The sequence below is a fragment of the Lathyrus oleraceus genome, chromosome 7 (assembly GCF_024323335.1).
Source record: "Lathyrus oleraceus cultivar Zhongwan6 chromosome 7, CAAS_Psat_ZW6_1.0, whole genome shotgun sequence".
Classification (NCBI taxonomy): domain Eukaryota; kingdom Viridiplantae; phylum Streptophyta; class Magnoliopsida; order Fabales; family Fabaceae; genus Lathyrus; species Lathyrus oleraceus.
This window is the reverse complement of record NC_066585.1, coordinates 185,402,741-185,426,562: the sequence shown is the minus strand read 5'-3', so window position 1 is coordinate 185,426,562 and position 23,822 is coordinate 185,402,741. Positions and strand designations below refer to the sequence as shown.

The window sequence follows — 23,822 nt, the reverse complement described above, 5'->3', positions numbered from 1 at the left end:
CATGCTTACATTATGACCCACCACTGCATAATTTACACAAGTATGACACAACATACATATTCACATCGTATATTAATATTTATCCACAACAATAATCACCAATATTAATCATATAATTCTTCGATAACTTTTAGAGTATATCGATTCGCTCACCAATGCATCAAACACCACAAAACATCATCCAATAATTATTGGATTCAAAAACAACATGAAAAACTAAATCAATGACTCAAAATCGGTCCAGCCAGACCCTGACGGTCGGCTTCCGGGCCATAACGGCTGTCATTAGGACAATGACCTGCCTGTCATCCATTTCTCTCGCTCGTCACCCATCTGGCGACCATGACGGCCTACCCGACATCCTGCTGACAGGCGTCAGCTTCACAAAGTTCACTGACGGGATTCCCGTCACGCAGGTGATGATCGTCACCTTTGGGTAGAAGGCATGGTGCATTTTTCTGCCATTTGAGCATTTCTAAAGCTCCAAATCTCACCCCTAACACACTCAAATGCACAAAATTTATCCAATAATAATTATGTCATATTGAAATTGTTAATTTCACACCAATTAACAACTTAATTCATCAATCATAGATTCAAAGTTACGTTCATGAAATCAAAACTCATCACTTTCAACAACAACAATCATACTCGTGGAAAATCATCATGAACAACAATTAGCACAATCACAATACACAAAATTCAGTTTAATATCAACAATCATCACTGATCCATCACTAATTCGTATCAATAATATATAATTATCAATCAATAGAAAGAAGGAAGAAAACCTAGATGAGGGTAAGGATCACTCACTATCCTCCATGCATTTAACACCCATTATTAGAGTAGTTCTTCCCCTTGCCTTAATTTTCCAGCAAAGTAAGCCTCCAAAGACACGTATTGCTAAACTCTCATCTCCACTAATCCTTACTATTTATTTAACCTAATCCATACTTTTAATTATTACTCTATGGTCCAATTTAATCTTATTTTGTTACCATTTAACACTACATTTCTATTAATTTTATTTTCCACCCAAACTCTTAATATTTCTATTTTCTCATTATTTTAATTTATTAAAATTAACCAACATTCTAATTAATTCACATTACTCCCCATAAACTCCTAAAAAGTAATCAAACATACCAACAGTTAAATAAATCCAAATTTAATTAAAAATATAAATACGAAAAATCAGGGTGTCACACTAAATGCCAAATTCGGCCGCGCATTGCACAAGTAATGCAAAGATCGAATCATCCTCCTATACTGAGTTGGATTAACATCTTTCTCATCCTCATTCTTCAACAACTACAATCTCGGTTCAACCGAAGTACTGACAGCATTACAATGCTCCATTTCAAACTACTTCAAAGTCTCAACCGCACATCTTTTTTAGTGCATGAGTAGTCCCATCTTGGACTTGTTCTTCTCTATAAATTCAAGCCCTTCCCTTATAGCACAAATCCATTTTGGATCACTTAAGGCCTCTTCCGTTTTAACCTGTTCAGATTAAGCCATAAGTGCAAAATGGACAAAATCACCGTCTAATTTACTTTGTCATCTCGATACATCTCACAATCTTGGAGTCTTTGAGGTAAACCTCTTTGCCATGTTGATGTTCTTACATTCTCTTCAATTCAGGCTTCAAAGAAGACTGATTCTGCACTTTCCAGCTCTGCAGAAACTGATTTTTTATTGCTATAACTGGTTATAACTTGCTGGTAATTGATTATAGGCTACTGCAACTCCTTGATTTCGTCAAAAATGACGTCTCGGACGATCACAATCCTTATGTTTGCTGCATCATAAAACTTGTAACCACCGGTGGAGCGATACCCTACAAGTATCATCAATTCTCCCTTATCATCCAACTTATTTCTAAGCATCCACGAAACATGTCGATATGCTATGGAACCCAAAACTCTCAAATCATTCAGGCTCAGTTTAAATCCATACCATGTTTCCTCGGTGTTATCTTCTCAAGCTTCTTTTTTGGACACCTATTCAACAAATACACATTCGTGGACACGCTTCTCCCCATAAATCTTTTGGCAAGTTTTTCCCCTTCAACATGCTTCTCACCATGTTCATAATCGATTGATTCTTCCTTTCAGAAAAACCATTTTTCTGTGGTGTATAAGGTGTTAAAACCTCATGTATTATCCCTTCTTAATCATAAAACTTCACAAAGTCATTTGAGACATATTCGCCGCCACTATCTGTTTTGAGAACTTTGAGCTTGTGACTGCTTTGCCTCTCAACCATGGACTTAAACTTCTTAAACACTTAGAATACCTCATTCTTTCTCTTGATTAGGTATATCCATAGCTTTCTACTATGATCATCGATGATTGTGACAAAATATATATTTCCACCAATCGAATCGACTTGCATCGGTCCATACATATCTGAATACGCCACCTCAAGGTGATGCTTGATTCTACAACTAGCATCCTTGCTGAATTTACCCTTATGTTGCTTTGCTTGCACATATTCTTCCCAAATTTCAACTGATATGTTGATCGATGGCAGCCCCATTACCATTCTGTTATTTTGCAAGGCATTGAGATCTCTAAAGTTGAGATGCCCAAGCCTATAGTGTCATATCCACTCTTCTCGACTAGCCGTTGTAGCAAGAAACCTATTCCTCATAACCTTCAACTTAACCTTGAAAGTTATATTGGAAGCCATAAGAGCTTTTAGGACCAAAACCCTGTTTGCATCCATAACGCATATCGCCTTGTTTTCCATGTAAATCTTGTAACCCTTGTCAAGAAATTGGCCAATACTTAGAAGGTTACACTTGATTCCTGTAATATACAACACATCTTTTATTAAGGAATGTCTGGCATCCCTTCTCATGATATAAACACCACCGATCCCACGGGCTGCTAGAGTGGCATCATCCGTAAACTTCACTTTGTTCTTCATAGCACGATTGATGGTAACAAACCAATCTTTCCTTACCTTCATATGAATTGAACATCTAGAGTCCAAATACCATTGATCGCTGCATTGCACTGCTTCGTTCAAAGTCACCATTGCATTTTATTTTGCACGTAACCAATTACAACATTTATGTAACTGATTACAACATGGTTCTTCAACGTTTCCAAAATTGTTGTAGTTGTTATCCTATAGCCTGTTGATGTTGCATTCCCCTATATGATCATGAAAAAGAGTGTGTTATCCTCATCAAACTCTTGTCTTGCAACCTTGGATTCATCCACTTAAGGTTCCTTCTTGTTCGCATTGCACTCTCTTGCAAAAGACCGAACTTTTGACAAACAAAGCATTACATATTACTCTTGTAAATCCTCCTCCTTTCACCTCTAAGGTTGCCTTGACCACCATTTTTTGTTGTATTTTCTCTCACCCTTTTGACAAGTTGAATTCTTTGAACTTTGGGATTCTCTTCCACCAAAATTCTTTAAATTCCCCTAATCTTCATGGGTCATTTTCCTTTCGATCTCTTGTTCTTCCCATTGAAACGAGCTTGCAAAGCGATTTTGCCTTTGTTGTATCATAATTTTTCTCCTCCATTATCTTCTCATATGCCTCAAGAGAGATTTGTAGCTCCTTTTTGCTCATTGTTGCAAGATCCTTTGATTCCTCAATTGCAACAACCACATTGCCAAATCTTGGCGTTTAAAGAACACAATATTTTTGTGACAGCATACTGCTCCGTGACTGTTTCTCCACATGATTTTACTTGGTTCACCAACTGTAATTCTCATTGTGAAATCGTTGATGGTCCTCTTCTCCTCCATTTGAATCAACTCAAGTAGACGTTTGTGAGTTTGTAACCTTGCCACTTTCGCCTTGTCAGCCCATGCATATGCCTTCTCAAAGAGTTCCCACACTTGCTTCGATGATTCACAATCACCAACTTTCTCAAAGTTATCACCATCCACACGTTGATGGATCAAAACAGCGCCTTGAAATATTTCTTTTTTTCTTCCTTAAGCGTTACTCATTGTGCATCTATTGCACCTCCGGCAAGAGGATTCACATTGTTCTTGATCACTTCAAGAAAATTTTGGTATCCAAATAACACCTTCATTTGTTTGAAAATTTTCATACTTATTCACATCAAAGATGGGTAAGTTTGTAGAGATTCTTTCATTGGAGACTGAATTCATGTTGAACACTAGATGTTTGGTGGGTTAAACCAGTCTCTGATACCACTGTTGAGTCAACAATTCATGGGTTCAACATGAAGGAACGTTTTCATTCTTGGAGATTTTTTTCTTTTATCAGAAACACACCTTGTGAGAGACACACCATATACTCACCCAAAACCTTAAGGTGATATGTGTGTGGGTTCTCTTATTTATCTCAAATCTCCACTTTTCTAATCAATGTGGGACTTCCTCACACTTTGTTTCTCAAATTTCTTAACTCACAATTGTTTTTTTCTTAACACTTTGCCTCAAGTGTAAGTCTATTCACAACGCTCCCCCTCAAGTGGGGGATCTTTTATCCACATACACTTGTACTTCCGTTGACACTCTTGAATAGGAAACCTCATACCCACCACTTGTAGGGAGTACTTTAGATACAAGGAAGTTGCTCCCTCAATCAAACTTGGCTCTAATACCAAATGTTAGAACTTGGAATCATAAGGTTGATGAAAATGGAGTGATTGAGTATGGAGAGGGAGATAATGAGAGAGAGAGAGAAATAGAGAGAGTATAATTGAGGCTGAGAATTGACATTAACATTGATTGAGATACCCGTTGGGTATATATACAAAAATACAATGGATTGGAACACAAGTAACAAAGCTAAAAATAGAAACTAACTGTCTGTACGGTTACACAAAACCTGTAACCAATTATAACTAATTCTACTAAACAAAATCATAACAATGGTAACCAGTTATTGCAAATGTGTAACCAATTACACCTCGATCAAAACTTTCTATTTTAGCTTTTTTTTCCAACACAACTATAACCGGTTACACCCCCGCGGTAATCGGTTACATCACTTGAATGATTGGATTTTCACTTAACAAATAGTTATGGTAAAATGGTATAACACACAACATTTCACCATGATTGTAAATTAAAATTGTAGTGAAAGGTAGAATGGTGGTCATGGGTTTGATACCCGACATTTTAAAATGGTGCATCAACATTTCGCCACAGTTATAGCTTCTAACCAAGGTGATGTATAGATTTGTGTTTATTATAACTTATGTTAAATGCTTGTTTGACCAACCGCTCACTAAACATATAACTTTCAATTTGATTTAGAAAATAAAATGAAAAATTAAGTTATATTTGAAGAAAAACATATACTAATCAATGCTTTTTCAAGCTTTCTGCAACTCATTTTCCATATCTCGCTTTTTAACAATTAGAATTTCGTTCAATGCTTCTAATTCTCCAATCAACACTTCCTTATCTACTAGTTTATTCGATAAATTATCAAATTTGTTGAAATCAATAATCATCATCATGATGATGATGAATCAAAATTTCTCAACAATTTTTATGTTTTGTAGAATAAACTAGTAAAGAAGGAAGTGTTGGTTGAAGAACTAGAAGTATCGAACCAAATTCTAACTGTTAAAGAGATAGATATGGATAATGGGCGCATAAAGCTCGAAAAACATTTATTAGTGTAAGTTGTTCTTAAAATATAACTTAATTTTTCAGATTATTATTTTCTAATTCAATTTGATAGTTTATATATTCGGTGAGGGTTTGGTAAAACACTCAATCCACATACAATATAATAAACTCAATTATAACTTCTATAACTCTAGACATGTTGAGATGAACGAAATGAAACATTCTCAACAACAACATAGCGTAACTAAAGTGTAGTGTTATATTTGCAAAAGGCCTCGACTAAGGCAATACCTTTAGACCGTCCTAGAAGAGGCGACAATAGGATGTCGCTCAAAGGGAGGTATCCGATTTTCCTATTGCCCTGACGTGGGAAACATGGGATAAGATGCTTATTGGATAGAGAGAAAGTTATGGTCATTAACCGACCCACATCTTCCTTGGAAATAGGGGTTCAATGGTCCACCATTGATTGAGTGAGCGGTGACCATTTCCAAGAAAACCATAGGCCCTATAGGCGTCTATAAATACATATTCTCTCAAGGGGATATGGAGAGGGTTGAAGTGAGATAGACCTTAAGTTATACATTATTTTGTACACCCTAAAGAGCATAACATTCACTACAGTCTTAACACACGATTGACTGTAACCATACGTTTGCTCCAAAGCATCACCAGTCATCACCAGAGTCTCTCATCTCACGTGAGGAGGACTCCTAAACTATCTCAAAACACCAACATATAAGGTTTCTCGCCATTGTGAAAAAGCACTAACCACCGTATCGTCGTGGGAAATTAGAGATAGGATTACATAAAATAGGAAGTCAAAAAGACGATAAAAATTAAAAAAAAATCATTATTACAATATGGAACAACTTGTTATCCTTAAATAGAAGCTATTAAAAATACCAATATACTTTTTTTAAAAGAAATTGCTACTTTAAAAATATTTTCCCTTTCATGTCTCTCTGTTAACAATTATATTATTTTGTCAATTACATAGACATAACAAATAATGTATAACATAAAATTGTTTGTCCAGTCCATCGACCTTCATACACAATAAAATCCAAAAAAAATATTGTAGTGTTCAATATTGTAGTTTATGCTATGTCTAGCGCTTATTGTCTTACAAATCAAATACAACATTCAAGTGTTTATATAATGGAGACAATTTCTTTTTAGGTGTGTTTCAAAAACTATATAAATTTTCTCTTTGGTGAGTGTTCCCCTAAGGGACATATAAAATTTGTGAACGAAAGGAACAATGTCAATAATTAACATCACATGCAATTCATTGAGCTTACTTTGTCTTGAGTTTAATATTGTATTTTTTTTTATAAAAACTATAATTTAAAAAAATTAAAATAGACGTAACATCCTCTCCACACATGTCAATATGTGTTTTCCACGCAGTTATGATCGTTGAGCACACACCAGCATGCTATGTTAAATTATGTTTAATTAACATTTGATCATTCATTTCACTAACGATAAAATAATTTTGATTGTTTTTCATAGGCCTATATTGTATTTTTAGTATACATAGATAATTTCCTCTGACTTTTCATTCATAACAAATCATGTGGATTGTTTGTTCTTTTTATGTTAATTGAGTTTTTTTAGCCCCCTTATCCCTTTTTTATTCATTGAACTTTTCGATTATTTCTTTATCAGTTGTCTTTTGAGTAATCTCTACAAAGATCAATCGATTTTAAGAAAGACTTTTTTTCGTCTGAGAAATTATTACGAGTGGTATACATAATATCATATTTTGATGGTGTAATTATAGAATGTTACCTACAATACAATAGGATATCAACCAATATATTTGAATTGTTTTATCTTGTGGACTTCTTACTTGATAGTTTGTTTGGACAATTTTAGACAAGGCCACAAAATGTCTTAAACATAGGTGACTCAACCAAAAATCTCTTTGGTGATAAACACTATTTTTCAAAATTATTTAAAATATGAAAAAACAATATATTATGGGTCTTGAAGTTAGCGGAAATATACCTGAACATATCGCACGCAAATTTAGGGGTACAACAGGTCGGTTTGATTCCCTTTTTAAAAACTGTTTTTTTATTTTTAAAAATTACAAAATTAAAAATATATTTGACAAACTATTTTTAAATTATAATTTTTATAAACTGTTTTGCTTTTTTAACTTTTGAAAACTAAAAAAAGTGAAAGAGCTAAAACATGTTTTAAATTTTTTAATTTTGGTTTTTTAAATTATAATTCAAATATTAAAACATACTGAAAGTTGAAAACAATCTATTTTATCTTATTCTTCTCTTTCTTAGACAAAACTCACACAATCTTCTGTCACACACACACGAAAGAAAATGCAATGAAGAAAAAGTTAGGGAATCTCCGATTTTTCACTCAGGGATATCTGATTTATAGTTTATGATCTTCAATTTCTTCTCTACAATTTGTGATTCAGATTATTTAGGTTGGTATTTTCACTTTTCCTTTGATACTTTCTTCATCTTGAATTGTTACCCATAAATTTCACAGTATATAATATTCAAGTTTAGATCTAGTAGAAATTATATGAATATTTTTCTTTAAAATTTTATAGGATTAACCCAATTTGATATGAATTAGTTCTGCATAATCTATCCATTTGTGAAACTGAATTTAGAATTTTAGATCTAGTAAAATTTACATGCTAAAATGATAATAAAATCATTTTTGTATTGATTAGTTGTGAGGAAATTATAATTTAGGAATGTTGTTTTAGAGTAGAATAAAATTGTTTGTTCAATGATTTAGGAGTAAAAAAATGTTGTAGTATGTTGTAGCATTCAATAATTTAGGAGTAAAAAACTGTTGTAGTATTTTGTAGTATAATACAGTTATCAGACACCAATGCATATGAAAAAAGCATATTTATAAAGTATAAAGTATAATGTCATTGGTTGTTTCTAAATAGGTTTGAGATTTTAAAAAAACATGAAGAATAATAGCTATCGTCCCCATTTTATTGTGCCTGGCTCCTCCTCGACCAGGCTTGCCTCTTCCTCGGCTGCGCCATCCTCTTCCTCGATTGCACCTACTTCTATTGGTGCACCTGCCATTGCTGCACAGGTAATAAACTCTCTGTTTCTGTCCGATTTATACTTTTTCTTACTACAATACTCTGCTTTTATTGGTGCGAGATATTTTTCTGATTGGTGAATAGAATACTCCTCTTATTATTAATTTTTTTGCTAAGTCATATATTCTTAATAATTAGATTAATTTATGTTTTGTAGTGACAATTAGATTAATGTATGTATACAAAAGCTTTAAAAGGCTAAAAAGATAACACAATTTCTCTTTCTAGAGATCAAATTCAATATTACTCCTACTTCTGTAAAAATGTACTATGTTTCTCTAGGGGAGTGAAAACAAATATTGAAAAGCATATCTCAAGTAATCTAGCAGTAATCTAGCAGTAGGCTTCAATTTACAATACTTATGTTTCTTTTTTATAGTGCTTAGATATTAGAGTTTTCCTTTTTCAAACATATACTATGTACAATAGTATAATAACTAATGAAATATAAATAGAGGATTAGACACTAATATGATATGGTCTTGTATTGGTTCTAAAAGAATTTTTCCCTTAGACAAATGTCTTGGACACCTACCAAACAATTGAACTCAATAAAGTTATCACAAACTCATAGTAAATACCATGATAGTAGAGAAACAATGATATTGAAATTAAAATTCAGAATTGTTTTAGTTAATACATTGCTCCTATAATCTATATTTTATTGCTCAGACATTTAATTGCTCCTATAAATAAACGTGTATCTGACCGGTTTATAATGTTTCTATGTCATGATAATCTTGTATGTTCTTCAAATTTTTGAATTATTCATTTGTTGAGAAATAGTATTCATTAGACTTGAGGCAATAAAACATGTTTATGTTTTTTATTCTTGTGAATGACTATGTGTGACTTTATTCTAGATTTCCTAAGTTGCTTATTTTTATGATAGATGGCAACTAATGTTGACATTAGTGACTCAAAGCTTTGGCCTGATTTTGTAACTAAAGCTTTCATTGACATTATGGTTGATGAAGTTACAAAAGGAAATATGCCGAATGATGTGTTTCATAAAAGAACATGGACCTCAATGACTACTAAGTTGAGTTCCATGACTAATCGATCATTTAAAATCGTACAACTAAAGGCAAAAATGCATAGATTGCGGGCCATGTATCGTGAGTTCTATTCACTCTTGCAAAATATCGGATTTGGGTGGAACACAGAAACAAACACAGTTACTGCAAGTGAAGAGGTCTGGAGAAATTATCTTAAGGTATGTTGCTTATAATTTATAATTTGGGATATTTGAATGTTTCAAAAGATGTTGTCAAATTTGTTTTACAATGTTTCTTCTATATATTTCATTGTACTGACTGGATATTTTTCTAAATTAATTATCATTAGGGGTAAAGGGAGAGTGTGGTAACTCTAGAGCCTATTTTCCATGGTTCTTAAGAACTATAGTATTTTACTCTAGTTATAAGTTTCTATTAAGAACATGGTTGATACAATGTATTTGCTAGTTACAACAGAACTTGTACAATGCAAGTTTATTTTCTTACTAAGTACAATTTGTCTTTTATAAACCTTGAGGTGTTTTGGGTTGATTGTAAAATGCCCCACATAAGCAGTGTCGACTATAATCGTTTCGGTGATAGATACAAAGGGCTTGGGTTAGGGTCTAATCTCATGAAAATTATTCATAGTTGTATAAATGATTGTAATAAGAATCATCATATTCACAATTGAAAATATTCATAAACATCAATTAACTATTGCAACATTGCTACTTATTGATCCAACAATAGCAGACACAAAAAAACGAAAGCCATCCAAACTATAGGAAAACTAGATCACAAAATGTCACTAAATAAACAATGTTATGATTAAATATATCAAAACACTAAACTCATATATTAGTTATTACCTTCAAATAAATGTGTGGTTGACTTTATTTATTGGATTATACTACTATCACATTATGAAATAGCATTACTATCTCCTGGTAATTTCAGATTTATCTCAGAACCTAATTTTCAAATTTACTAGTTTTGCATCTTTGAAACCATTACTTGCTTCTCGAAGCACTTTTTTTTTGTTCCTGAATTAGCATTAGTCTATTAAGCAAAAAAATGAACACGAGACACAAAACCACCGGTCAGTTTGTGAAAATCATAGTGATTGTATGTGATAATTATTGTCTTTGTCATTGTTGTGTTGGTGTCAGATAGTTCTACCATATGAAGGGTTGAGGATATATAGGTATTAGTTTCTTGTCATTCTGACACAATTTTGTAGCATGCACATGCATTTATTATATATTATTGGTTTTTATCACATTAGAAACAAAAGCACATGTGATAGAGTATTTTCAAGTATCTTTAAAAAGGTGTACTTTATGGGTAGAATATTTATGGCAGGATCACTCACTATACAACTGAACAAACATGCTACTGATAGTTATGAGAGGGGGAAGCAGGGATAATTGCACTAATAACTACCTGCTGAGTGGGCTAACTGGGGTATGGGTGAGGAGAGAGAAATTGAAACTAGTTGAATAAAAAAAAGGAGCATGCAGGGGAGTGGGCAGACTAGAAATTGGAAGTTATTCTTGGGAGATTCTAGGCTTCTCAAACTTCCTAGCCTATCATTTATTATGTCATTTTTATCACTTTTTTATACACTGTAATCCACGTCATAACCACTTTGATTTTGTTTGTTATACCAAAATCAGTATAAATGTGTTCATTCCTCTCTTTTATGTCAATTTACCATTAAATTCCTCGGTGATACTACACTGATTATATCAATTTGTTATCCATAGACCTGGTTTCGGTTACACAGTGAATGCTTGTAACAAGGAACAAGGAGAATAATGTTTGATGCGATAGATCAGAGGTTAAGAAATATGGAGAGATTCATTCATAATGTGATAGTAGTATAATGCTTTTTTAACGACGTACGCCATAGATGACTAACCTTAGAGTTCTAGTTTGACAGAACATGTTATTGATTTAGGATTTTTTTTAATTAATGGGAACTTGGAGTTCTAGTTCGGTAGAAGATGTCTATTTTCTAAGTTAGTGTTCTTTTTGTAATGTATCAATGTGATTGAAGGTTGATTGTGAGGAAAATTGAATGGTTATAGAATGTTGGTTGAGAAACATTTTAGTGTTTGTTTAACAATTTGATCATAATGCATTTATTGTTTGTTAAATATAGTTATAATATTTTGAAATTTTTTAATCTATTTGTAACTGATTTTAGGTACATGATAAAGCTTCTCAATTTCAAAAGAAAGGGTGTGATCATTATAAGTTATTGGACATGATATTCAACAAAAATAATGCAACCGGAGTACTTCATCATTCGTCTACCCAAGACCCGCCAAATACAGATGAAGAAAATGAGCTTGACAATTAATACCTTAACAATGGGAGTGCGAGTTATGTACGTGTTGATAATGATAGTTCAAACGATGATCTACATGAAGTTGAGCACATCACACGTAGTGGAAAGAGACAAGTTCAAGTACGGTCCAAGAAAGAGTCTACATCACATGTGATGGGAGAGGCACTTTCGGCATGGGCTAAAGCATCTTTGGTAAAAGCTGAAAGGTATATGGATAGGAGTGTGGAGGCTACTTTACATGTAACATCAGACTACTCTCTTACTAAGTGTATGACTCTTCTGGATGAGATGGAAGACATTCCACATGATGCATATGGAAAAGCTTTGGAAAAGTTTATGAATTTTGATTGGAGAAAAGTGTTCATTGTAACACCCTTCTAAAATACCCCAAATATTTAATTAAAATAATAAACATATATCAGAGTAATTATGCAGTTAAGGGTGTCACACAATCATTCACACCATGTTCCAAAATAACTGTCATGCTCTTTATTTAATCAATTAAACACTTGCATAAATCGCAGCGGATAAAGATCAAATCAATCAAAACATGTAACATACTACATGTAAACTGGTTCAACAATCATGAACAACATAATTAAAAAGGTTCCCTCCCGATGTTACATCTATCAGAGCATGACCCACTAAGGAGACTACACTAGACTCCAAGCATTCGCTTCTACTCAACTCATTTCTCGTTACCTGAAAAATAGTTGTAAGGGTGAGTTCCTCAATCGATATAATAAGCATTATAAAATATCATGTCATGTTAAGTAATTTAACACATTAATCACCCTAATCACAACATACAATCAGTAACAGCTCATCAGCTCAACATCATACTCAACACCCACATAAAGCACAAGTATAATCTCAAATCATACTCCATAACAACACAAACACACGTATAATATTGGAATACATCCATTCATATTATACGCCATACATACATTATGCAATGAGACTCCACACATGCGGTACCGACTATTCTTGAACATATAGTTCAAGCTCACCGATCCCTCCAGATACGGCTACTAAGCTCACTAGTCCCACTCATTTGAGACCTAGTGACTCACTCACTAATTCCTCACCATGGGAATTAGCTACAGCCCCGAAGGCTAGACTATGCACACTAATCATCTAGCATGCAAACATCAACAACAAACCCACAATGGTTCACTCACTAATTCCTCACCATGGGAATTAGCTACAGCCCCAAAGGCTATGCTATGCACGCTAATCATCTAGCAATGCAGCATCAACAAAAATTCACAATGGACATATGCTCACACTCTAAGCCATACAACAGTCCACTCACAAATACAGGCATAATATATACATTCACATCATTATACATGCCATCATACATCATCAACACAGGTATCAACACATCATTATCATGTAATTCAATTAAACACAGTATTAGCACACTCTACTAATACCTATACTGCTCAAAACAGCGGGATATAATCCCTATTACATCATACGCCAACATAGGCCAACTCTCAATTATGTACACAACATTTAAAATATCCATTTTTCCACTCTGCAACAGCGTTAACCGGTTAACGCCCTGGGTTAACCGGTTAACGCAGCACAACACGCTTCCTGTCCCAAAACTTAACAGTGTTAACCGGTTAACGCCCTGGGTTAACCGGTTAACGCAGCACAAACAGCAATATTTCAGCAATCACAACAGTGTTAACCGGTTAACACCCTGGGTTAACCGGTTAACGCAGACAAAACAGCAAATTTTCACAATTCAAAACAGTGTTAACCGGTTAACACCCTGGGTTAACCGGTTAACGCAAGACAGAAGTTGTTCCTGCGCTAACTCGAGCAGAATGCAGAATTTTCCGCATTTTCCGCCATTAGAGGACTTCCGGACCTCCGATTCCAATTCCGTAAAAAGCTATACGTTCGGAAAAACACGACTCACACAATTACGGATTCAATTTCAGTTTCTAACACAGTTTATCCAGCATCATTTTCAGCATTCACAATCCCAATTAGGGTCAAATCAACGGCTTATCACTACCCATTACATGTTATCCCATAATACCCATTAAACGACGATAAACCCCCCTTACCCGAGTTAATCCGGCAAATCTTTGAGCTCCAAGCTTTTCTCTCTTCAACCTTCAGCCCTTGCTCTGTCTCTTTGCCCTTTCCTCTTTCACGATCGTTTCTCTGCTTTTCAGTAAAAACCTTTTTACTCCAAATGGGCTCTTTTCCTTATTTCCAACATATATATATTTTCCAATAATAATAATAATCCAATAATATTTCCAATTAATTAATTAAATTAATAAATATTATATTAATTTAAATTAAATAATTAGCCTTATTTCATCGGGGTGTTACAACTCTCCCCCACTAAAAGAGTTTTCGTCCTCGAAAACATACCTCAAGCGAACAACTCTGGGTAAGACTCCTTCATCTTACTCTCCAGTTCCCAAGTCACATTGCCACCTGCTGGTCCTCCCCAAGCTACCTTCACCAAGGCAATATCTTTACCCCGCAACTGCTTCAACTCTCGATCCTCGATCCTCATAGGTGATGTTTCAACAGTCAGGTTATCTCTCACCTGTACATCATCTACTTGGACTACATGCGACGGATCATGAATGTACCTCCTCAACTGAGACACATGAAAAACCTCATGCAAATTCGCAAGCGACGGCGGTAAAGCGACACGATAGGCTACCTCCCCTATCCTCTCCAAAATCTGATAAGGACCAATAAATCGAGGTGTCAACTTCTTCGACTTCAAAGCTCGACCAACACCAGTTATCGGAGTGACACGAAGAAACACATGATCTCCCTCTTGGAACTCAAGTGACTTCCTCCTCTTGTCATGATAACTCTTCTGACGACTCTGAGCAATTCTCATCTTCTCCTGAATCATCTTAATCTTTTCCGTAGTTTGTTGAACAATCTCCGGTCCAACCACAGCACTCTCACCGGACTCATACCAACATAAAGGCGTCCGACATCTCCTACCATACAAAGCTTCAAACGGTGCCATACCAATGCTCGAATGAAAACTATTGTTGTAGGTAAACTCAATCAAAGGTAAATAACAATCCCAAGTACCTCCTTTTTCCAAAACACAAGCTCTCAAAAGATCCTCTAATGACTGAATCGTCCTCTCAGTCTGGCCATCAGTCTGCGGATGATATGCAGAACTCAATCTCAGCTTAGTTCCCAAACCCCTCTGCAAACCTTCCCAGAACTTCGATGTAAATCTAGGATCTCTGTCCGAAACAATACTAGACGGAATACCATGCAAACTTACAACCTTCTCAATATACAACTCGGCTAATCTCTCTAACGGATAATCCATTCTGATCGGAATGAAATGAGCCGATTTCGTCAATCTATCAACAACCACCCAAATAGCTTCAAAATTCTTGCTTGTCCTTGGTAAACCAGAGACAAAATCCATACTGATACTATCCCACTTCCACTCTGGAATAGCCAACGGTTGCATTAGCCCAGACGGCTTCTGATGCTCAATCTTTGACTTCTGACAAGTCAAACAAGAATAAACAAAACTTGCAATTTCTCTTTTCATTCCCGGCCACCAAAATAACTTTTTCAAATCATGATACATCTTCGTAGCTCCAGGATGAATACTCAGGCCACTACGATGTCCTTCTTCAAGAATACTCTTCTTAAGTTCGGTAACATCCGGAACACACACCCGATTACCAAATTTCAAAACACCATTCTCATCAACTCTGAATTCACCACCTTGGCCTTGATTCACTAAAGTCAACTTATCAACCAAAAGCACATCGGATTTCTGACCCTCTCTGATCTCATCCAGAATACCACTTGTTAACTTCAACATTCCCAATTTAACACTATTGTGAGTATTCTCACACACCAAACTCAAGTCTCTAAACTGCTCAATTAAATCCAATTCCTTAACCATTAACATAGACATATGCAATGATTTCCGACTCAACGCATCAGCCACTACATTTGCTTTACCCGGATGGTAATTCAAACCAAAGTCATAATCCTTCAGAAACTCTAACCATCTCCTTTGTCTCATATTCAGCTCTTTCTGATCAAACAAATACTTTAAACTCTTATGGTCACTGAAACCTCAAATCTTGAACCGTACAAATAATGTCTCCATAACTTCAGAACAAAAACCACAGCTGCCAACTCTAAATCGTGCGTCGGATAGTTCCTCTCATGAACCCTCAGCTGTCTCGAAGCATAAGCTATAACCTGCTTGTTCTGCATCAACACACCACCCAAACCCAACAAAGAAGCATCACAGTAAACCTCAAATGATTCCGACGGACTCGGTAATATCAGAATAGGAGCACTAGTTAACCTTCTCTTTAACTCTTGGAAACCTTCTTCACATTTTGAGTCCCAAACAAACGCTTGCCCCTTTCTAGTCAACATCGTTAACGGTAACGCCAACTTAGAAAATCCCTCAATGAACTTCCTATAATAACCTGCAAGTCCAAGAAAACTCCTTATCTCCGAAACTGACTTCGGAGCTTCCCACTTAGATACCGCTTCTATCATAGAAGGATCAACAGCAACACCACCTCTTGAAATCACATGACCAAGAAAACTAACCTCTTCTAACCAAAATTCACATTTGGACAGTTTAGCAAATAACTTCTTTTCTCGTAGAACTCCTAAAACCACTCTCAAATGCTCAGCATGCTCTTCCTCAGATTTCGAATACACCAAAATGTCATCAATAAATACCACAACAAACTTATCTAGGTACGGATGGAAAATCCTATTCATATACTCCATAAATACCCCAGGCGCATTAGTCACACCAAAAGGCATTACAGAATACTCATAATGTCCATACCTTGTTCTGAAAGCAGTCTTCTGAATATCCTCAGTTTTCACACGTATCTGATGATACCCAGATCTCAAATCTATCTTGCTGAACACACTCGCACCAACCAACTGATCCATCAAATCATCAATCCTCGGCAAAGGATACCGATTCTTGATCGTCACTTTATTCAGTTGCCTGTAGTCCACAGACAACCTCATAGTACCTTCTTTCTTCTTAACCAACAACACTGGTGCACCCCACGGTGACACACTCGGACGAATAAACTTCTTATCCAACAGATCTTCCAGCTGACTCTTCAATTCAGCTAACTCAACAGCAGACATACGGTACGGAGCCATCGACACCGGCCTAGTACCAGGTACCAAATCAATCGAGAACTCAACTTCACGCTCTGGCGGTAATTCATTCACTTCTCCTGGAAACACATCAGGAAAATCACACACCACGGCTAGATCACAAATCGTCAGTTTATCTTTAGCCTCTAAAGTCGCTAACAGCATAAACAACTCTGCCCCATCTGCCACTTCCTCATTCACCTGCCTTGCCGATAGAAACAAATCCTTTCCTTCCTCAATCTCAGGAAATATCACAGTCTTATCAAAACAGTTGATATAAACTCGGTTAAACACCAACCAGTTCATACCCAAGATAACATCAATCTGCACTAGTGGAAGACACACGAGGTCCATCCCAAAGTCTCTACCAAAAATACTCAAAGGACAATTCAAACAAACTGAAGTAGTAGTCACTGAACCCTTCGCAGGAGTATCAATCACCATACTACCATGCATCTCAGATATCTCTAACTTAAGTTTCACAGCACAATCCAAAGATATAAAGGAATGAGTAGCACCGGTGTCAATAATAGCTACAAGAGGAAAGCCATTAATATAACACGTACCTCGGATCAAACGATCATCTGCAAAAGTCTCAGAACCCGATAAGGCAAAGACCTTGCCTCCTGACTGATTCTCCTTCTTCGGCTTAGGACACTGTGGACTGATATGACCCACCTCTCCACAGTTGAAACAAGTTACAGTCTTCAACCGGCACTCTGCAGCCGAATGACCACCTTTGCCACACTTGAAACACTTCATCTCAGCACTGGTACACTCATGGACACGATGTCCAGCCCGACCACATCTATAACACTTAGCAGGAGCACTAGAGTCTCCCCCACTAGGCCTCTTCATCCCACTCTGTTTCTGAAAACCTTTGCCAGCTGCATACGGTTTTCCACGATCATTCTGATTCTTGCCTTTCCTATCAACCCTCTGCTGATAGCTCTCTGCTCTGGCTTTGGAATCCTGTTCAAAGATCCTGCAACAGTCAACCAAGTCAGAAAACACTCTGATCCGCTGATATCCAATAGCCTGCTTGATCTCGGGACGTAACCCGTTCTCAAACTTCACACATTTCGAAAATTCTCCAGCAGCCTCATTATAGGGAGTGTAATACTTTGACAGCTCTGTGAACTTAGCAGCATACTCAGTAACAGACCTGTTACCCTGCTTCAATTCCAAGAACTCTATCTCTTTCTTTCCTCTAACATCCTCTGGAAAATACTTCCTCAGGAATCTCTCTCTGAACACAGCCCAAGTGATCTCAGCATTCCCAGCAGTTTCCAACTCAGTGCGGGTAGCAACCCACCAATCATCAGCTTCCTCTGACAGCATATGCGTACCGAACCTGACCTTCTGGTTATCGGCACACTCAGTTACTCGGAAGATTCTCTCGATCTCCTTCAACCACTTCTGAGCGCCATCTGGGTCGTATGCTCCCTTGAACATTGGAGGATTTTTCTTCTGGAACTCACTCAGTTGACGAGCAGCTCCCATTCCCACAACATTCGGATTTCCTCCAAGTACTCCAGCTAGCATACCCAGAGCCTCAGCAATCGCAACATCATCTCTACCTCTTCCAGCCATCTCTATTCTGAAAACCCAACAAGCTAAACAATAAGTACTGATAGGGTTACACAACACCTATCCCGTACAGGGGAAACAGAATAATTACGACTCGACTCGACCGACTATGCTCTGATACCACTAATGTAACACCCTTCTAAAATACCCCAAATATTTAATTAAAATAATAAACATATATCAGAGTAATTATGCAGTTAAGGGTGTCACACAATCATTCACACCATGTTCCAAAATAACTGTCATGCTCTTTATTTAATCAATTAAACACTTGCATAAATCGCAGCGGATAAAGATCAAATCAATCAAAACATGTAACATACTACATGTAAACTGGTTCAACAATCATGAACAACATAATTAAAAAGGTTCCCTCCCGATGTTACATCTATCAGAGCATGACCCACTAAGGAGACTACACTAGACTCCAAGCATTCGCTCCTACTCAACTCATTTCTCGTTACCTGAAAAATAGTTGTAAGGGTGAGTTCCTCAATCGATATAATAAGCATTATAAAATATCATGTCATGTTAAGTAATTTAACACATTAATCACCCTAATCACAACATACAATCAGTAACAGCTCATCAGCTCAACATCATACTCAACACCCACATAAAGCACAAGTATAATCTCAAATCATACTCCATAACAACACAAACACACGTATAATATTGGAATACATCCATTCATATTATACGCCATACATACATTATGCAATGAGACTCCACACATGCGGTACCGACTATTCTTGAACATATAGTTCAAGCTCACCGATCCCTCCAGATACGGCTACTAAGCTCACTAGTCCCACTCATTTGAGACCTAGTGACTCACTCACTAATTCCTCACCATGGGAATTAGCTACAGCCCCGAAGGCTAGACTATGCACACTAATCATCTAGCATGCAAACATCAACAACAAACCCACAATGGTTCACTCACTAATTCCTCACCATGGGAATTAGCTACAGCCCCAAAGGCTATGCTATGCACGCTAATCATCTAGCAATGCAGCATCAACAAAAATTCACAATGGACATATGCTCACACTCTAAGCCATACAACAGTCCACTCACAAATACAGGCATAATATATACATTCACATCATTATACATGCCATCATACATCATCAACACAGGTATCAACACATCATTATCATGTAATTCAATTAAACACAGTATTAGCACACTCTACTAATACCTATACTGCTCAAAACAGCGGGATATAATCCCTATTACATCATACGCCAACATAGGCCAACTCTCAATTATGTACACAACATTTAAAATATCCATTTTTCCACTCTGCAACAGCGTTAACCGGTTAACGCCCTGGGTTAACCGGTTAACGCAGCACAACACGCTTCCTGTCCCAAAACTTAACAGTGTTAACCGGTTAACGCCCTGGGTTAACCGGTTAACGCAGCACAAACAGCAATATTTCAGCAATCACAACAGTGTTAACCGGTTAACACCCTGGGTTAACCGGTTAACGCAGACAAAACAGCAAATTTTCACAATTCAAAACAGTGTTAACCGGTTAACACCCTGGGTTAACCGGTTAACGCAAGACAGAAGCTGTTCCTGCGCTAACTCGAGCAGAATGCAGAATTTTCCGCATTTTCCGCCATTAGAGGACTTCCGGACCTCCGATTCCAATTCCGTAAAAAGCTATACGTTCGGAAAAACACGACTCACACAATTACGGATTCAATTTTAGTTTCTAACACAGTTTATCCAGCATCATTTTCAGCATTCACAATCCCAATTAGGGTCAAATCAACGGCTTATCACTACCCATTACATGTTATCCCATAATACCCATTAAACGACGATAAACCCCCCTTACCCGAGTTAATCCGGCAAATCTTTGAGCTCCAAGCTTTTCTCTCTTCAACCTTCAGCCCTTGCTCTGTCTCTTTGCCCTTTCCTCTTTCACGATCGTTTCTCTGCTTTTCAGTAAAAACCTTTTTACTCCAAATGGGCTCTTTTCCTTATTTCCAACATATATATATTTTCCAATAATAATAATAATCCAATAATATTTCCAATTAATTAATTAAATTAATAAATATTATATTAATTTAAATTAAATAATTAGCCTTATTTCATCGGGGTGTTACATTCATCGCCATGTATGTTGAGAGGAAACGTGGATTGGTACTTAGACTTTAAGGATAAAGTCTTACTTGAACTTATGATGATAGTAATGAGACATACTTCTCTTAGTACTTTGTTTATTGTTTTTATGATTATGTACTTTGTTCTGTTTGCTGACAATTGTTTGTGTTTTTATGCATTATTTTGAATTTTATAGTTATGTTATAAAACCTTTTTATTTCCTTTTTATTGAATTTACCATTCTTAAAGTTTTTTTATTAAATTGTATGATAGGTTCTAACCAGAATTGATATTTATGAAAGTGACGATTCTACTTCTGATGCAAGTGATGATGAATTCGCAGAATTTCTCTTTAATAGTATGATTTATAACTATCATCAGAAATACTTTAACAAAGCAAAGGTTTTGACATCTTCATTGACTGGTCACTTGTTTGCTGCTGAAGTATTAAATGGATCTGAAACAAGTTGTTTTGATTTATTTCGAATGAAGAAAGAATGTTTTATTAATTTCTGTAATAATTGAGGGAGAAGAGCTACTTATGTGACTCAAGAGATGTGCTTGTTGAAGAGAAAAGGTTGCTACATTTTTATTCATAATTGGTCATAATATTCGTCATAGAGTTGCTTCAATCCGCTTTCAACATTCCACTAAAACAGTATCACGCAATTTTAAGGAGGTATTAAGGGCAGTTTGTCGATTTGGAAAGGAACTAATAAAGCAAGAGTCCAAAGAGTTTCCCGAAAGAATTAAAAATAATTCAAAATACTATCCTTGGTTTAAGGTATGCATATAATTCATATTCTTCTATTGTAGTTGTATTTTTGTTTCAACATAATTTGATTATGATTTACTTATTCATATTATTTGGGTTATGTCTTAAAGAACTGCATAAGTGCGATTGATGGTACACATATCAGTGCATCGGTTCCTGTAGAAAAACAAATTTCATGTAGAGATAGAAAGACAACAATCACACAAAATGTCATGTGTGCTTGTGATTTTAACATGATGTTTACATATGTATATTCGGGATGGGAAGGAAGTGCACATGATTCAAAGATTCTTTTGGACGCAATTACAAATCAAAATGCTGAATTTCCTTGGCCACCTAGAGGTAAGTCATGGTATCAACATAAAATTATGTTAAATGAAATTAACAAAGTTGAACTAAAATATATTTTATTTGATGAAGGTTCCTTTTATCTCATTGATTCTGGGTATCCATGTATTGGAGGTTTTCTTCCCCCTTATAGGGGTGAAAGGTATCATGCACAAGAATATAGAGGTCAAGGTAGACAACCCAGAAGTCCGGAAGAGTTATTTAACTATAGACACTTGTCTCTAAGGATGACAATTGAGCATTGTTTTAGGATGCTGAAAAATGGATTTCCTATTTTAAAGTTGATGCCTTCTTATAAACCTTTTAGGAAACGACTCATAGTTATTGGGTGTTGTGTTATTCACAATTACATACGCAAGTGAAATTTACCGAACGAGTTGTTTAAGATATGGGAAGAAATGGATCCTCTCGAACTTGAGGGAATACAAGAAGGTCCTATCATAGAAGGAACAAGTTCCAAAGTCGACAACTTAACAAGTTTATCTAATGAAGGTGCAGCTGAAATGGCAATGAAGAGAAGTCATATTAGAGATGAGATGTGGGTACACCGTAGCAATTAAGTGAACTAATTATCTCTATGTTAGATTTTCATACAAGCAACTTTGAATTTTAGTGGTTATTTCTAAATACTTATGTTAGTTTTATAAATGTATGCTTCATATATTGATATACGCTATAAAACTTTGATAACTTTTTTGTGAACAAGTTATTAACTTGACTCTAAAAAGGAATTAAATCATATATTTAATAATAAGAAGTGTTTATCTCGATTTTATTTAGTAATAAAATTTACACTTGTATATTTAAATATGAGTCATTAAAAATTTAATTATTATTTATTAAAATTATTTTTAATTTTATATTAGTTAAAAAAGTAATTTTTAAAAATTGAGTTATCATTTTTTATTTTCTCATTTTTAAAACTGTTTTTAAAAATAATTTATCAAACAAATATTTCTACTTTCTCATTTTTAAAACAGTTTTGAAAAATCATGTTACCAAATAAAATTTTTAATAGTTCTCTTCTTAAAAACATTTTTCTAAAATCAATTTTATAAAACATATTTTAAAAAGTGAAAAGTAAAACTGATTCAAACGAGCCCTATATTTTTTTATTGTGACACCTATGGACTGAAGTTATTTTTTAGAAAATTAACTACTTTTCTTTCATTGTTCTCATACTGTAGTTTGGGTATATCATTTCATTGTTGGTTGGGATACACAATTAAAAATTTACAAATAATTTTTTCAATGGATATTCAACTTTTGTATACTGCTAAGGTAAATCAATTATCGAAGACATCAATTGAAACATTTATCATGACTTATGTATTTTGCATCCTCAAATGGTTGAAAATATTTTGAAGATTAACTTATCATTTGATAATATAATTTATGATGAGTTCGTTTGGACAAAATATACAAATGGTAATATATCTTTAAAGATGCCTACAAATGTGTCAAGATGGGTCACATTGAGTCTTCTTGAACAAAATTTATTTGGCATCCCTACATACGTCCTTCTAATTATGAGTGACTTAGAAACTAATGCATATTGTTGTTGCAACAGAATACTAGCTAATATGAAGGGGAATGCATATGGTTTCTAGGTGCTCTCTATGGATATTGGTATGCCATACTTTTCTTACATTGGATGAAGCGATTGTTTGGCATGAATAAAACTAGTTATGAAAGATTATTCAAACTTGTTGGTAGAATTTAGATCTATCAATTTAGATTTTGATCATGACTC

The 23,822-nt window shown here is 35.3% G+C and overlaps 1 protein-coding gene across 1 annotated transcript; it reads left to right on the top strand.

Annotated features, from left to right (window-relative positions):
- The first annotated feature begins 12,201 nt into the window (after positions 1 to 12,201).
- Positions 12,202 to 22,431, top strand: LOC127102797 (protein ALP1-like). Its single transcript, XM_051040129.1, has 4 exons — positions 12,202 to 12,414; positions 21,220 to 21,390; positions 21,832 to 22,063; positions 22,142 to 22,431. The coding sequence occupies exons 1-4, from the start codon at positions 12,202 to 12,204 to the stop codon at positions 22,429 to 22,431; spliced, it is 906 nt and encodes a 301-aa protein (XP_050896086.1).
- Positions 22,432 to 23,822: the final 1,391 nt, after the last annotated feature.